This window comes from Rattus rattus, chromosome 11 (assembly GCF_011064425.1).
Source record: "Rattus rattus isolate New Zealand chromosome 11, Rrattus_CSIRO_v1, whole genome shotgun sequence".
NCBI lineage: Eukaryota > Metazoa > Chordata > Mammalia > Rodentia > Muridae > Rattus > Rattus rattus.
In genome coordinates this window covers 1951697-1965796 of record NC_046164.1, presented here as the reverse complement: position 1 = coordinate 1965796, position 14100 = coordinate 1951697, and the positions used below count along the sequence as shown (strand labels likewise).

At 39.7% G+C, this 14100-nt stretch overlaps 1 protein-coding gene across 2 annotated transcripts; it reads right to left on the bottom strand.

Annotated features, from left to right (window-relative positions):
• Positions 1-837: 837 nt before the first annotated feature.
• Positions 838-13792, bottom strand: Ambn (ameloblastin). 2 transcript variants are annotated; one of them, XM_032916732.1, is made up of 11 exons: positions 13687-13792; positions 12878-12946; positions 10404-10469; positions 8854-8901; positions 8035-8145; positions 6114-6308; positions 5109-5147; positions 4800-4859; positions 4656-4700; positions 4221-4265; positions 838-1980 (listed from the first exon to the last, which is right to left on the bottom strand). In XM_032916732.1, exons 1-11 carry the CDS (start codon positions 13699-13701, stop codon positions 1450-1452), a joined length of 1224 nt encoding a protein of 407 aa, XP_032772623.1. In that variant the 5' UTR covers positions 13702-13792; the 3' UTR covers positions 838-1449. The 2 variants fall into 2 exon arrangements, with proteins under 2 accessions (XP_032772623.1, XP_032772622.1); XM_032916731.1 differs by having other exon boundaries at positions 6114-6353; positions 13687-13783.
• Positions 13793-14100: the final 308 nt, after the last annotated feature.

Below are 14100 nucleotides of genomic sequence, written 5' to 3'. Positions count from 1 at the left end.
CCATTATAATCTGATCAGCGGGTCGGGCAGAGTTCAATTTTTTTAGAGTCTAAAACCTTGGCTGGGAAACTTAGGAGAAGTGGAAAGACAGGAGCAGGGGGCTCATTTTCAATGTTGTCCAAAACTGGGTTCCCAATCTCTTATTTTAGGCATAGTGCTCTGATGTGTACACAGCTCGTCCCTGGTAGTAAGCATTCATGGTTTCCTACATCCCACTTTCCTATGTTATGATTTAGACATGACTCTTGTGTTTTTTCCTCTTGGAGGCCTCATTGTGCAAACCTTTATGCTACTAAGGAAACAGGTCCGGTCCTTTGTTGTTTGTCTAATGTCACTTAGGTTGGATAAAAAGCCTTATTCTCTCTAATTTAAAAACGAACACTTATTTTGTGTGCATTTGTGTACATGTGCTGTGGAACACATGGCAGTCAGGGTTGCTTTCGGGAGTCTTCTTGCTTAGGTGAGTCCCTGGGGATCAGGCTCCTCATCAGCCCTGGTGATAAGTGTCTGTGCTGGATGAGCCATCGGGCTGGCCCTCAGAAGCATCTTCTCCATCTTCTCCATGGAACCAGGGCTTGGTCTTTGCATGGAACTTGGTAATGTGCAGTAGACCTGAGTATATTTTTATTTTTTTGCAGTATTGTGGGATAATGTATGTACAGTAACTGAACTTGCCTTAGACTGTTTTGTTATTACTGTTCTACCTATCAGTGTGTACATTCTAATTTTCGAAGGATGGGACCATAAACCTGATACCTTGCACAGTGCTTAGGACTTATGTAGATCTTCAGAGAACTTTGGATAAAATAAATCAGTTAATGAATAGCAAACAAAGGATGAGTATGCTTTTCTTTACTATTTAAATACATATAAATAATAAGCATACAATTCCTGACATTTTCAGTGAGAAAAATTCTTTATTTAAAACAGGCCAGTTGCCTTTTCTTTTCCTAGATTAAATAAAATATTCTATAAATAAGAATTTTAAATCCAATATATGAAACCCAGTAATAGCAGTCAGGATTCTCCACCAATCACCATTTAATACGGTTTAAATGAAATACTTTGGAATTCTGAAACTAAGTGCTTTTGCGTAGAGAAAGAAGCGGTGTCACATTTCCTGGGCATAATAATGTCATGTAGTAAGAGGAATTTTATGATGCCTAAGACAGCTACATGCTAGATCACCAAGTGCTGACACTCAGACTTGCTCTGACATCATCGATAGTATTTCTAAGTCACAGAGACAGTTGATACGTTTTATTTCGATAAGAATGGAAGCAAGAAGGGACCTACACTATTTCTAGCCACTTGTATTTATTAATACATGCTTAGTGCTCTTAATACCTTCGCTGTGGAAGGGTAGCAAGTGTTTTAGCAACAAGGTACGCTATGGGGACAAAGCTGAAAAGCTTGTGCATACATGAAGTAGCTGCTATGTCAAGGTTGTCAGGGCTCTTGGAAACGCCATGCATTGTGCACCTGGGGCTGGTGCACTTTGTTTCCAGGCATCGGTGGCTGCTGAGTGTCTGGGGACATGGTGATATCCATGGTTGCTTCTCCATCCCCCAAGGGTGTGGTAACATCAGCACCATAGGTTTCATAAACTTCTGCTAATTCAGGGGTGATCAGTGGGTCTGCAGCTGCAGGGGTGACTCCGAGGAGTCTTTGCCCCGCAGGACCCCTTGCCATGTTGGGGATGTGGTCATTGGGGAAAGCAAGAAGTCCTGCATGGGCCCCGGGGGCCATCTGTGAAAGGAGAGCCGGGTTTTCGCCCTTGTCTGGGCTGGCCTCTTGCAGTGGAGAGCCTTCTGGACCCTCTCCTTTCTCAGGGCCTTTAGTTACAGACACTGGAGAATCTACTTCCACAGTAAAGTCTCCTCCCTTGGGTGAATTCTGATTCAGTCCCCTAAGGGTTTGCCTGAAGCCTCCATATCCTGGGAACAGAGTTCCGTAGGCCATGGGACTTCCTCTTTCTCCCTGGAAAACAAACATGTGGCACAATTACTGTGTGCTATTCACTCCATACAATCGTACATGATTACATTCTCTGAGAAGCTATGAATGTTAACACCACAGTGAGTTAGCTGGCTCTGTAGAACCAGCTTTGAAATTAGGGGCAAGGATTCTTCTCTTATCTGGGTAGGGGAAGGCCTCTTCCAGGAAAGGCAGGTCTCTACTACTACTCTGCCATAGCAGTAACAGTTGAAAAGGGCTCCACCATCATGAAACAAAATATGAGATCCATTATGCCCCGGTTGAGGAGGAATGTTCTGGGGATCTTGCCATGACATTTTTTACTATCCCTTAAATATAGCTCTATGTATGAGTTTTAACTCTTCCCCTCCACCTATTTTTTCTCTCTCCCTCTCTGGCTCCTCCTCTTCCCCATTTCCCTCCCCCTTCTCCCTAAACCCTTTCCTTTCCTTTCCTTTCCTTTCCTTTCCTTTCCTTTCCTTTCCTTTCCTTCCTTCCTTCCTTCCTTCCTTCCCTTCCCTTCCCTTCCCTTCCTTCCTTCCCTTCCCTTCCCTTCCTTCCTTCCCTTCCCTTCCCTTCCTTCCCTTCCCTTCCTTCCTTCCCTCTCCTTTTCTCTTCATTTCCTCCTCTCCCCTTACTCTTGCCTGTTTCTTACTCCCTCTTCCCTCTCTTCCTCTCCTTTCCTCCTTTTCTCTTCTTCTCCCTTCTGTCTTCTCTCTCCTCCCCTCCCTCCCCTTTCTCTCCTCTTTCCAGTTCCTCCCTCTTCTCCCCCTCCCCTTCACTCTCCTCCAATCTCCCTCTTCTTTCTTTTTTTAAAAACAAAGTATAAGAAAAAGATAAATTTCTCTGGAGGACCCCCCCCCACCATGTACACATAGAATTCTAAAACAACGTAAAGTTGCTGCCATGACTGTGGGAGCCATAATCTAGGACTATTTACGCTTGGGCAGAGCTGTGGGTTTTCTCATTGTTTTGACTTATTTTAAATCTCACTTCTAATTCTTCCATTACATTTATTGTGCTTTTCATAAAAATTACAAAATCTTTTGAGAAAGAGACAAAAAATATACTAAGATTAACTAATAAGAGGGTAGTTAGTATTTGTCTTGAATAGTTAATCTCAGCAAGCTGTGTTAATACTATACATATAAAGTGCTCTTCTCCCACTCTTCCTGGCCTTTTTCCAGGCCTCAGCTTTGATGCCATCCCTAGAAATGGCTCTGCGAGCTCCTGAATTGGGTTATCCTACTTTCTTCTTCTTTCGTTCTAACACCACGGTCATTACCCTCACCCTCTCAGAATGGGACATTATCCACAGGGAACCTACTTTCCACCTTAGTGGTCACTAAGGCCCACAGCATGCTGTGTGTGTCTGACACACAGAAGGCACTAATGTGTGACATGTCACTCTCCTTTCAGTGGTAACATGTGTACACATGTATTAATTCAGGAGGCATGGCGTTGGCAATGAGTTGTTGATCGATAAGGTTTTGCTTACATTTTACACATTAACAGTTGTAACTAGTAGACATTTCTGGGAGAAAAGGTCAAGTTATGTGAACTTATTGATCTTGGAAAATTTTAATATACATAAACAAGAACAAAACAGTAGGCTGTTATTGACTTAAAATATTCTTATTGTTCTAAAATGCTCTATAATAATTAAAATTGAAATTCAAAATTTCCCTTTTTGTTCTTTTAATTTTAAAAGGCTGAATTACTTTGGATGACTTTTGAGCTTTTTTGGGGTGGGGAAAGCTAAATAATCCTAAAAGGTATGAGATGTCTGTATGAACCACACATCTTTTTTACTTTGAAGGACTTGCTGTTCACCATGCTGACCCCTCTTTGAGGAGAGGTGACCTTGCTCTTCCCATCCCAGGAGTGGAACAAAAATCCTGGGCTCAAAAATGGCCACCACTCAGGAACAAGTGATTAGAAAATGTGATGAAAAAGCAATTATTTTTGAGTCAGATTCTCATGAAGTCAAAGCTGGCCTTGACCTCTTCTTGATCCTCCTGTCTCCACATCCTGAGGTCTGGGGATCTGTGCATCATCACAGCTATCAGTCTGAAGTGTTTTAACTCCTTTGAAACTGCTTTGGAGTTGAGCTGTCAGTTTTGAAGTAGAGCAGTTGAGGTCTACTAATCCTTAGGTTCCTCATGGCCATTGCCTCCTGCAGACAGGAGTCTTAGCTGTTTTCCCTGGCACTGTTTTAAGAAGGGTCAGCAGGTAGTACTCACAGGCATTTCTTCTGAACTCATGAAGCCGATTCTGGCAGGAGCATTCTGTTCAAAAGAAACAGTGCGTCACTGTATGACCTCTCAGCCATCGGTGCCTTTTTTTTTTATCTACTCAAGACAACATCAAAAGTCACTTTGTGTTCCCTTAAGACTCAACAGTGCTGTGTCCAGAGGCAGAGTACAGTACTGACTGATTATCGAGTAAATAGGGCCAATTTAACTGATTTAAAATTAACCTTTTCTTTACTGCAATCATGTGTGTGTGTCTAAAATTATGCAAATAGAAAAGTGTGCTACTTTACTATTTAAATAGCAACTGTAGGTATTTAGGAAATATATATTTGGAGTGTCTTGTGTTACATATGGATTATATAATTCTTAGCCCTCAAGATGATAATGATTTCTGACTGCTGCTTTTACAGAATATGGACTTACCAATTGGTTTGCTCCATAAGACATGTAAAACATTCCTGGGTAAAACTGAGCAGAACAAAATAGTTATAAAAGGTGAAGCTCCCCAAGATGAACCTTTTAAGTAAGTTTCAGGCACAGATGTGGAAGTGGAAAGCAGGCACTTACAGCGGGTGCTTTGTTGTGTGCCATTGGTCCCCGAGACAGCGAATGGGCGATCTGGAACACCTTTAAGGGGTGGGAAGCAGAAGACGCAGTCAACACTGGCAAACCTCTGCTGAGGGACGCTTAAGAGCTCCAGGAGCACATTGTTTTGATTGATTAGTGTGAAAACTTAGTACTTAATATTTATAAAAAGAAACTCAGAAATACTCTACACCTATAGGTAAATGAGAAAAGGAGAAAATTCATTCAAACTCTTTGAAATACAGGCATACGTTTTCTCCAAGAAAGAACCTTATTGAAATCTGTACTTACTGTTGGGAATTGTGGATCGGCAAAATCCATTATTGGTACCTGTGCCATGAGGAAATATTAAAACTGTCACTCAAAACAGACACACTGAGTATACCTGTTGTTTGTGATTATAATAGAGCAGTTTAAGATGTCCCTCTGCCCTATCTCTAAGTCTCAGGATAATCTATGCTTTGACAGCTGTCTTGTAGTGACATGGCTCAAGTGAACTGACAGGGAGATGGGGAATGTCTGTCCTGGGTTTGCTCTACATTGTAGAGTCAGTGATAGTGAGGTTTGGAGTTGGCACATACTTGAGTGGTTTCAATTTTGGTTCTACCATTAGTGTAATCCTTGGAGAATTTTGTAGCCTCTCAAAGTTTAGGTTTATTTAGTCAGGGTTTCTCTGTATAGTCCTGGATATCCTGGAACTCAATCTGTGGACAAGGCTAACCTTGAACTCAAAGATCTCCTGTCTTTGCCTCTGGAGTCCTGGGATTAAAGGAGTGGTGTCTTCCTGGGTTTAAAAGGTTCATACGTTCTATTTACAGGCTGTAGGCAGGATGCTATGAGGAAACAGTGAATGCTGCCGCACCGTGTTTAGAGTTACACAGCACCTTACTTTTTCTGTCCATTGCTCTTTTCCTTACACTATTGCAAGGTAATTTTGCATAGCTGCATTTTATCTGCAGAGGACACAATCACTGTATATGCTACTACCAGCCCTGAAAACCCCAGGTAGCGAACCTGGACTGCTCTGAGCTGTCCTATTCCCAAGGAATGGTCTCAGTAAGCCAAGTTTAGAGATGCAGATCTTTTGGAATCTGCCATCTCTGATCACAAAAGATTAGAAATGAATATTTATGTCTCATAAAAGAATATTAATAAAGTGTTCATTTTTTAGCATGTTAGGCCTAAGAGATGTGATTATTTAAATACGTCCTGCCAGTTGTTTTTTCTTTCATTGAGTTAGTGGGTGATCCTGAACTGACTTTAAAGATGTACCTCACATGGGCTTCAAAGAATTACCTCGGGTGTTGGTGGGTTCTCTGATGGCGCCACCTGTGGCTCATCTGGTGCTATCAGCTCTCCTTCCTGCAAGGGCAGCTGTCCAGGGTGCATTGGAGGATGAGGCCCTGGCTTCTGGGGTGTGACCTGGACACCGGTTGCAGCAGTGGGCTGGAGGAAGGGTTTCAGTCCTGGCTGGTGAGGCTGCAAGGATGGCTGTGATGGGAGAGGTGGGGGATGCACAGGCAAAGAATATTCATACTGTAGAGAAATTTGAAAAGAATGTCAGAAAGAGACGGTTCATTGAACCATGGTGCCTAGAATTTTCACAGCCAAGTACTTGGAGGCTTGCTGTTTGGAAAGGAGTAGTCTTGAAGCAGAGTTTACACAGGAGCAGAGGCCATACTTCAGAGGAAGTACTTAGGAGAGTTTTAAACATACTTACCCTTCTACCTTTGTTGGGACCATTGTTTCTTGGGGTGCACTCTCTCGTGGAGTGACTCATTCCCTTTGGGTAACCCCCATTACCTGTATGTATCTTTATTTCACCACGTTCTTGCTGGATTATAGGAATTTGTCAATCAGAGAGGAGGTACTTAGTCTTGCTGGGACTATATGTCCCAGGGTGGGGTGGTGTCCAAGGGGGGTTCCCCTTTTCTGAGAAGGGGGTAATGGTGGGAGGGATTTTAAGGGCGTTACTGGGAACAGAGGACGTAGGAGACATGGTGATTAGGATGTAATGTGGGTAAGAAAATAAATTACAAGCCAAAATAAAAGATATTGTCAAAAAAGGTCCTAAGTCAACTGACAGAGAACAATCTCTCTTTTATCTTCATACCTTGATATCTCACAGATTAATATTGCTACTAATAAGCACTTGTATGATGGATAATCACTATATTTTGTGATTTAATAAAAAGATAGCTAAAATGTTTAATGTTTCATCATAAATATGCTTTGGAAGCAATCAAGTGAAAGGAATAACTACTCCTAACATAATTCATATGGTCAGTTTGGCCTTGTAGATAATACTGTTATACAAGTCAATGTAGAATTAAGAGTAACTGTTAAACTGTTGTGGGTTGTTTTTAAAATAAATTACTTGTGATTGGCTGCATACTATCTGTAGGTTAATTGCATACTCCTGGAACTGGTATAGAAGCCTCATATTAACTTGGCTCTGTTTTTCTTTTTTTTTTTTTTTTTTTTTTTTTTTTTTTTTCGAGCTGGGGACCGAACCCAGGGCCTTGCGCTTGCTAGGCAAGCGCTCTACCACTGAGCTAAATCCCCAACCCCAGCTTGGCTCTGTTTTTCATGTTCAGCCATTGCCCATGTGTCAGCTCCTATAGCGTCCATTACTTCTACCTCACACCTTGAAATATGTCCTATCAGAGTGGAAATTTCATGAGATTTTGAGCCATTCTAACATGTCCTTATTTTCACCTCCAAACCACAGTTTGGATAATATGCTTAGTAGGAAACTACTTAATAATAGTTGACAGATTAATATATTTATTGGTTCCTGTTGGGCTCATGGTGTTTTCAGTCTGGATGATTATTGTCATTTGAAATTACTCTTTTTTTTCTTTTCTACCACTGAGCTAAATCCCCAACCCAGGAAATTACTCTTTAGGTAATTATTTAGGGAACTTTTTTTTTTAAAATGAAAGTAATCCAGTGTCTAGTCTGTTTTGATTTTTGAGGTTGTTCATTGTGATTCCTGATATTTTTATTGTCTCTTATTTCAGAGGCTTTTTGAAATGAATGTGCAAATTCAAAATAAAAATATTCCCTATATAAGAGGAGTTATAGGAGTTGATTTGTTTGGTATTAGGGGAAATTTTGGCCAATTATTAATTTGTACTTGCTGGTATTTTAAGAACAAAAGTAGGAAAAGATCTTGAACCTTGAGTTTGAACACATGGAATTGTGATTAGCTTACCTGTTGGGTTTCATGTTCCCTTGGTCCTATCCATGGGAAAGAATTATGCGGTGGGAGGAGTCCATGCAACCATAAACTATTAAGTGCTTTTCCAAAGCCAAGTCTAGAATACTGGCAGAGAGAAAGAAAGCATACATATGTTTCAGGATCATAAGACAGCAGCCAAAAGAAAACGTCATGCTGGTTTATGTAGAATGGGTAAGCCAGTTCTCTTTTCCAACGCAATTAAATTATGTTCTGGGGGTGCCACAATATACTATGAAGTTGTTTGTGATTTAGCACTCTAGGAATTTCTGTTTGGGGCCATTTAACAAAATTATTAGTGTAATAAAGGATTTTGTTTTTGTAAGGAAACTCAATGCATATATTTTGATGGCTTATTTTGTTGGTGTTTTGAGATAGGGTTATTCTACATGTCCCTAGCTTAGCCTGGAATTTGAATTCTTTGTACTTCAGTTTCTGAGTACTGGATACATTGTTTCTACTTTCGCCTGCCACCACATTTTAATATTACCAAAATGTGTCTTTTGAGGCTCACTATGTAGCCCAGGCTGGCTCTGAACACACACCATTCTTCCTGCCTGGTCTCCTCAGGACTGGGGTTATAAGAGGGGCTCATGCTTGACTGTCACCATCACACTTTATTTTGTTTAAGGTTTTCTTAATCACTCAGATCTTCTCTCAGTGTTTCTGTATTTACCCATTAATAAGTAAATGCTAGAAATTACAGTACTGTTGCTTTCATAACTCCAAACTATGAATATTATAATAAATATTTAAAACATTTTTATGAAGATCTCATTCATCTCCTATAGTTACCTGAGAAAGTGCGTTGAGCCCCTGCAAGCTTCCCAACTGTCTCATTGTCTATAAAAAAAAAAGTGGGTTAATGTTCTAACATATGTTAGATGTATGTTTGACACAACTGAGTTCTATTGACATTTAATAACAATACAAATCTTGGGGTAAGTCAACTTGAATAGAGCTAAAGTAGACACAAATTATTGCTGAAAGAAAGTAATGTAAAATGTAGTTTTGCTACTAATGTGGTCTGAAAACTGTAGGCTTGCTTTTGCCATCGATTAAATGGGAAAATCTGGTATCACATTGAGACATAGGAAAACAGCTCATTCAAATCCAATAGGCAGACAGTTGTGAGAATGTTGCTTTATCAGCCGCTTCTTTTCCCCCTCACTTAAATTATTTTAATTTATTTATTTTACAAATTCAGACTGAAAAAGAATTCAGAAAAACAGACAATATGAATAAACCCTCACTTCTTTTCCCCCCATCCCAAGGGGACCTCAATATGATAGGTATTAAACACTATGAGAAGTGGTATTTAGGTAGATTGCCAGGAATGCCACTGTTTCTATAGAAAATAAATTCCTTCCTTCCTTCCTTTCTGCCTTCCTGCCTTCCTGCCTTCCTTCCTTCTTGCCTTCCTGCCTTCCTGCCTTCCTGCCTTCCTGCCTTCCTGCCTTCCTGCCTTCCTGCCTTCCTGCCTTCCTGCCTTCCTGCCTTCCTGCCTTCCTGCCTTCCTGCCTTCCTGCCTTCCTGCCTTCCTGCCTTCCTGCCTTCCTGCCTTCCTGCCTTCCTGCCTTCCTGCCTTCCTGCCTTCCTGCCTTCCTGCCTTCCAGCCTTCCTTCTGAGATGGGAAAAGAATGTTGCTTGTATTGAATTTGAGCTAAAAGCTGAAAGAGAAAACCCCAAAATGAAGTTTGTCTGGCCCACATATGTACTGATTGTGCTCAGATGAAATCTTGCCTGACCTGTGAGAAACTGATATTTATCTGTGTTTCCATTAGCTTCTTCATTATAAAAATCTTCCTATTTACTGTGGTTTTCTAAATAAAAATGCATTATTTATAGGATATTCAGTAAAACAAATGCAGCCTGTACAGGAGCAATATAAAATAATATTAATGCTATGAATAGGACTTTTGTTTTAATCAGCAAAAGTTTGTTTGTGTCATGAGAACTTTATCATCTAAGATAAAAGCCACATAACTAAATATAGGCTGTTTCCAACCACAGAATAATGGGTTTCAACACAGACAATTGTTTATTAATGCATATATATTATTAATTGTAACACTTGATTTGATTAACAGATGAATGACCTAAAACTTAAAATAACTCTGTGTTTGAAAATGAAGTAGAATTATAAGATAAAGTTGTAGTGAATGTCATTAACATATTTAGAATTCCTCAGATGATAGCCAAATATTTCTGGAATAGGAAGACTGAGAAACAAAACATCATACTTATCTACAATTAGGAACATGCTAGTATAGAAATAGAAATCACACACACACACACACACACACACACACACACACACACACGGAGGCTCTGATGATACATACCTCAAGGCTCAAACTAGCCATGCCAGGAGGTGCCATGCCTTGAGCCCCAGGTTGTTGAGGAAATGCCTAAATAGAAATATGAATGATCTTGAGTTCTTAGTTGAGAAACTTCTCTAAATATGTTTGTAGTAGGAGATTGCTGCAGAATGAAATATCCAGTGGAGAGGCTGTCTGTCATATAGGTTTATTACTCAGATGGCTTGACTTTTCAGATAGAAAGAAGAACTAACGTTATCTGGAGGAATTATTATACTTAGTGATTTTGCTCTCACATTGGCTTTCCTGTGTATGTTTATCTTAACAGTATGGTGCTTTAAATGGCAACGGATTCACAATGAGAAGCTAAGTAAGGGAGGAAAACACAAGATGTTTATAGTCATAAATATTATCACATGTAGAAATAAAGGAGACAAGTAGGAGCTGAATTTCCTTGGGCTTTTTATAAATGAGTGTGCTTTTGGTTATGGGATATTAATAAATGAGGTTATTCATTGAGGAAAAAAATCATATCCAGAACCTATCTTGCCTCCAATTCAAAGGGTTTTAGCAAGTCCTGTGTGCTGTTATTTTAAAGATTGTTTTATGTTTAAACTTTTAGATTTCTGTTTAATTTCTTAGATCATGGGTTGGACATATGGCACACTGTTAAGAGCAACTGTTGTTCTTTCAGAGGACCTGGGTTTGGTTCCTAACATCCATGTTAAGTGGCTCATAGCCATCTGTAATGTCAGCTCCAGGGGAGTTGATGCCTCTGACATCTTTAGTGACCTGCACTTATGTGTACACACCCATATGCACACATATATGCATAAATAAAAATAATAAAATCATATATTTAAACTGTTTAGATCATACAATGGCTATTTTTCCTTAAATAAAAAATATTCTTGTACTAAGTAAGATGCTATTGTGAAGCATAAACATATTTACAAATAGCTTTTCAAAAATATAAAATACTTCTCTGCCTAAACGTCTTTAATTTTTCATATGTTAATCAGCACAAATACCAGTGTCTGAGGGTGGGTAGAGACTGGAAGAATAGAATTAGGGAAATTAGATTTTTAAATTTAAAGTAAAAAATGTACTCATTTATTTTAAATAAGGTTTTGGTAATTAGCTCAGGCTAGGTTTGAACTTGTTATGTAGCCAAGGCTGGCTTCTAATTCACAATATTTCCAGCTTCCCAAGTGCCGGATCAATTACTCTACCTACCAGAAAATTGGATTGTGAGAATTCTCTGATTTCATGGATATGCTTATTTATGTAGTGTTAGTATTGTAACGTTTTCTTTCATTTATACTACAAGTACCTGTCTGTCTATCCACCCATCCCTCAAGTATGGAACACTGGGACCATTATCCTTCAGGAGTAAGAGGCTAAGGAATTCTACCCTGTACTTTTTTTTTTAACCCTTAATTTTTTATGCAAGTACAACTCCACTTTCTGAATTATGGTGCAAATTTTTCTAAACACTTCATTATGGATATGTGTTGAAGGAAATGCACTAAAAATGTGCTGCAGACACCTCTGGTAGAGAAAAAGATGAGTTCTGTAGACTAGCAGAGTGACCGTGTGCTTGTGTGCATGCATGCATGCCAGTGTGTGTAACAGGAGGATGTTCAGATTTTCAGGGTATGAGAGCACAGCCTCCTTGACCTTTGTAAGTGCCCAAATTCCACATTTTGGAGAGCTCTCACTATAGGGCAAGGTAGTCTGCTTTCCACCTGCTCCAAACTACTAGTTAAAGAGGAATATTATTTACACAGATGTGAATAAACAGAGGATGGATTCTATATGGGGAATTAAAAGCAGAAACACCGGATCTGACCGGTAGTCTCTTAGGAAATGTGATTTTCCCATTGCTCAGGGCGACTCTAAATTACTAACGTGTGGCTCACTCCATATTGAAAGAGTGCCAATGGTTTAGATTGGTGATCGATAGCTGAAGTGGATCACAGTCTCAGTTATCATCCAAAGGCAAGTTAAGGAGCCAACCTCCATTTTTCTTTCATTTAAAAATTCCTGTTGGGTGGTAGAACAGCTAAATGAGTAAGCTAATTACTAGCTTTAACTGGAACTACATGTTTTAGTTTTATAACCACGTGATCATGTTGCTAAAATAAAGAGACAGATACTTTTCCCCCTAAGAGATATTTTCCCTTTTCATTTCAATTTTACAGTGCTAGCAAGGAATTGATGATAAAACATAGTGAGAATTAGGATGCTGTAGTCTTTTAGCTGTTAAATAGTGACATGAGACATAAAGTTTGCCTTTGAAATATTCTAAAATATGATTTGGAGTTGAAAAATTATATTTACATATCGCCTTTAGATGATAAGGCTGACAGTGGCCACTGTGACCTTTGATTCACTGGGAGCTACAAATCGAGAGTCCACGCCTGATGTGTCAGACAGTGTCCCTGGGTTTGCTTTGGCCAGATGCAGGAGCCCGAGAGATCCCTGGGTGGACTTACCGGCACGGCGAGGCTCATTTTCACTAGGGACAGGAACAGGAGCAGGCCCTTCATTTTGAAAAGTGGAATCTAAAACACAGTTGAGTTGGAAAATTACCTCAGGCAAAATTGCATTAATAATGGCCAAAGTACATTTCTAAGAGTGAGTGTCTGTTCTTCCAAAGTCAGGTTAAAAACCTCAGAAATGCAGACACTAAATGCTGCTACACCAGTGCCTCCCAGGATGGAGCGCCGAGCAGCCAGCCTCATGTCTGAGTACTCACTTTGATGAAGCTGCGATCTGAATGAATGTTTAGGAACAACCTCCAGGAATATTTCTTAAATGCTATGCTTCACTTCATAAAATGTATCCTGCAACCACCATTCACAGAATTGTTTTCTTGGTTTAAACTCTGATAGAATTTGAAATATAACTTATGATTGGGTCATAATGCAGAACCATGTCAAATCTTACAGACTTCAAGTTAAAGTTGAGTACATTTATCTGCTTGGATAGTGGTTTTCCTTCCTAAAAGTGAATACTCTTGAGATGCATTTCCTAAGTTCATTCTCACATGAAGGCAGATCTGATCAGCAGGAGTGCCTATCCTCTGTACTTCTGTAAATTAGGCACCGTCACTAACAGTCACAAAATAGTTCTCAAAAGTTGTACACGTAAGTTTATTTTCTTAGCTGAATGTACTGTATTTTCTGGAATACTCTAATGGTTGAAATAAGCTGTTATTTAGCATCTTCTTTGTAAAGGTTATCTGGAGATAGGAAAAGAGAGTTTACAGCAAACACATGGAAATGATAAAATCACATTTTACCTTAGATGCTGACATTCACTGTGCTCCCAGGCCTGATGATGCCAATCAAAACAGTTCTAAGAAAAGAAGATTAATTTTTTTCTGGACTGTTCCTGGGGCTCTCTCTGTATCTCTCATTCTGGAAAGATCAGAAACCTTTATTTAAAGCGCCAATCCACCAATCAAAGTGAAGCAAATGCAGGAAAAAAAACTGTGCTCCTGCAATTAGCCCACACCCTTGTATTGCATGTGAGGACAGTGGGCCTGCAGGCTCTCATTATTTCAAATTGTAACCCAGCCCCTGTATTTATTCAGAGAGCTGATTGCGGGGAAGACAGTATGGGGATAATCGACATGGGTTTTGAAGACAATCATTTGGGTGAGCGTTGGGAAATATATGTAAAAGGTAGAAAACAAGCCATTATCTATTTTGTG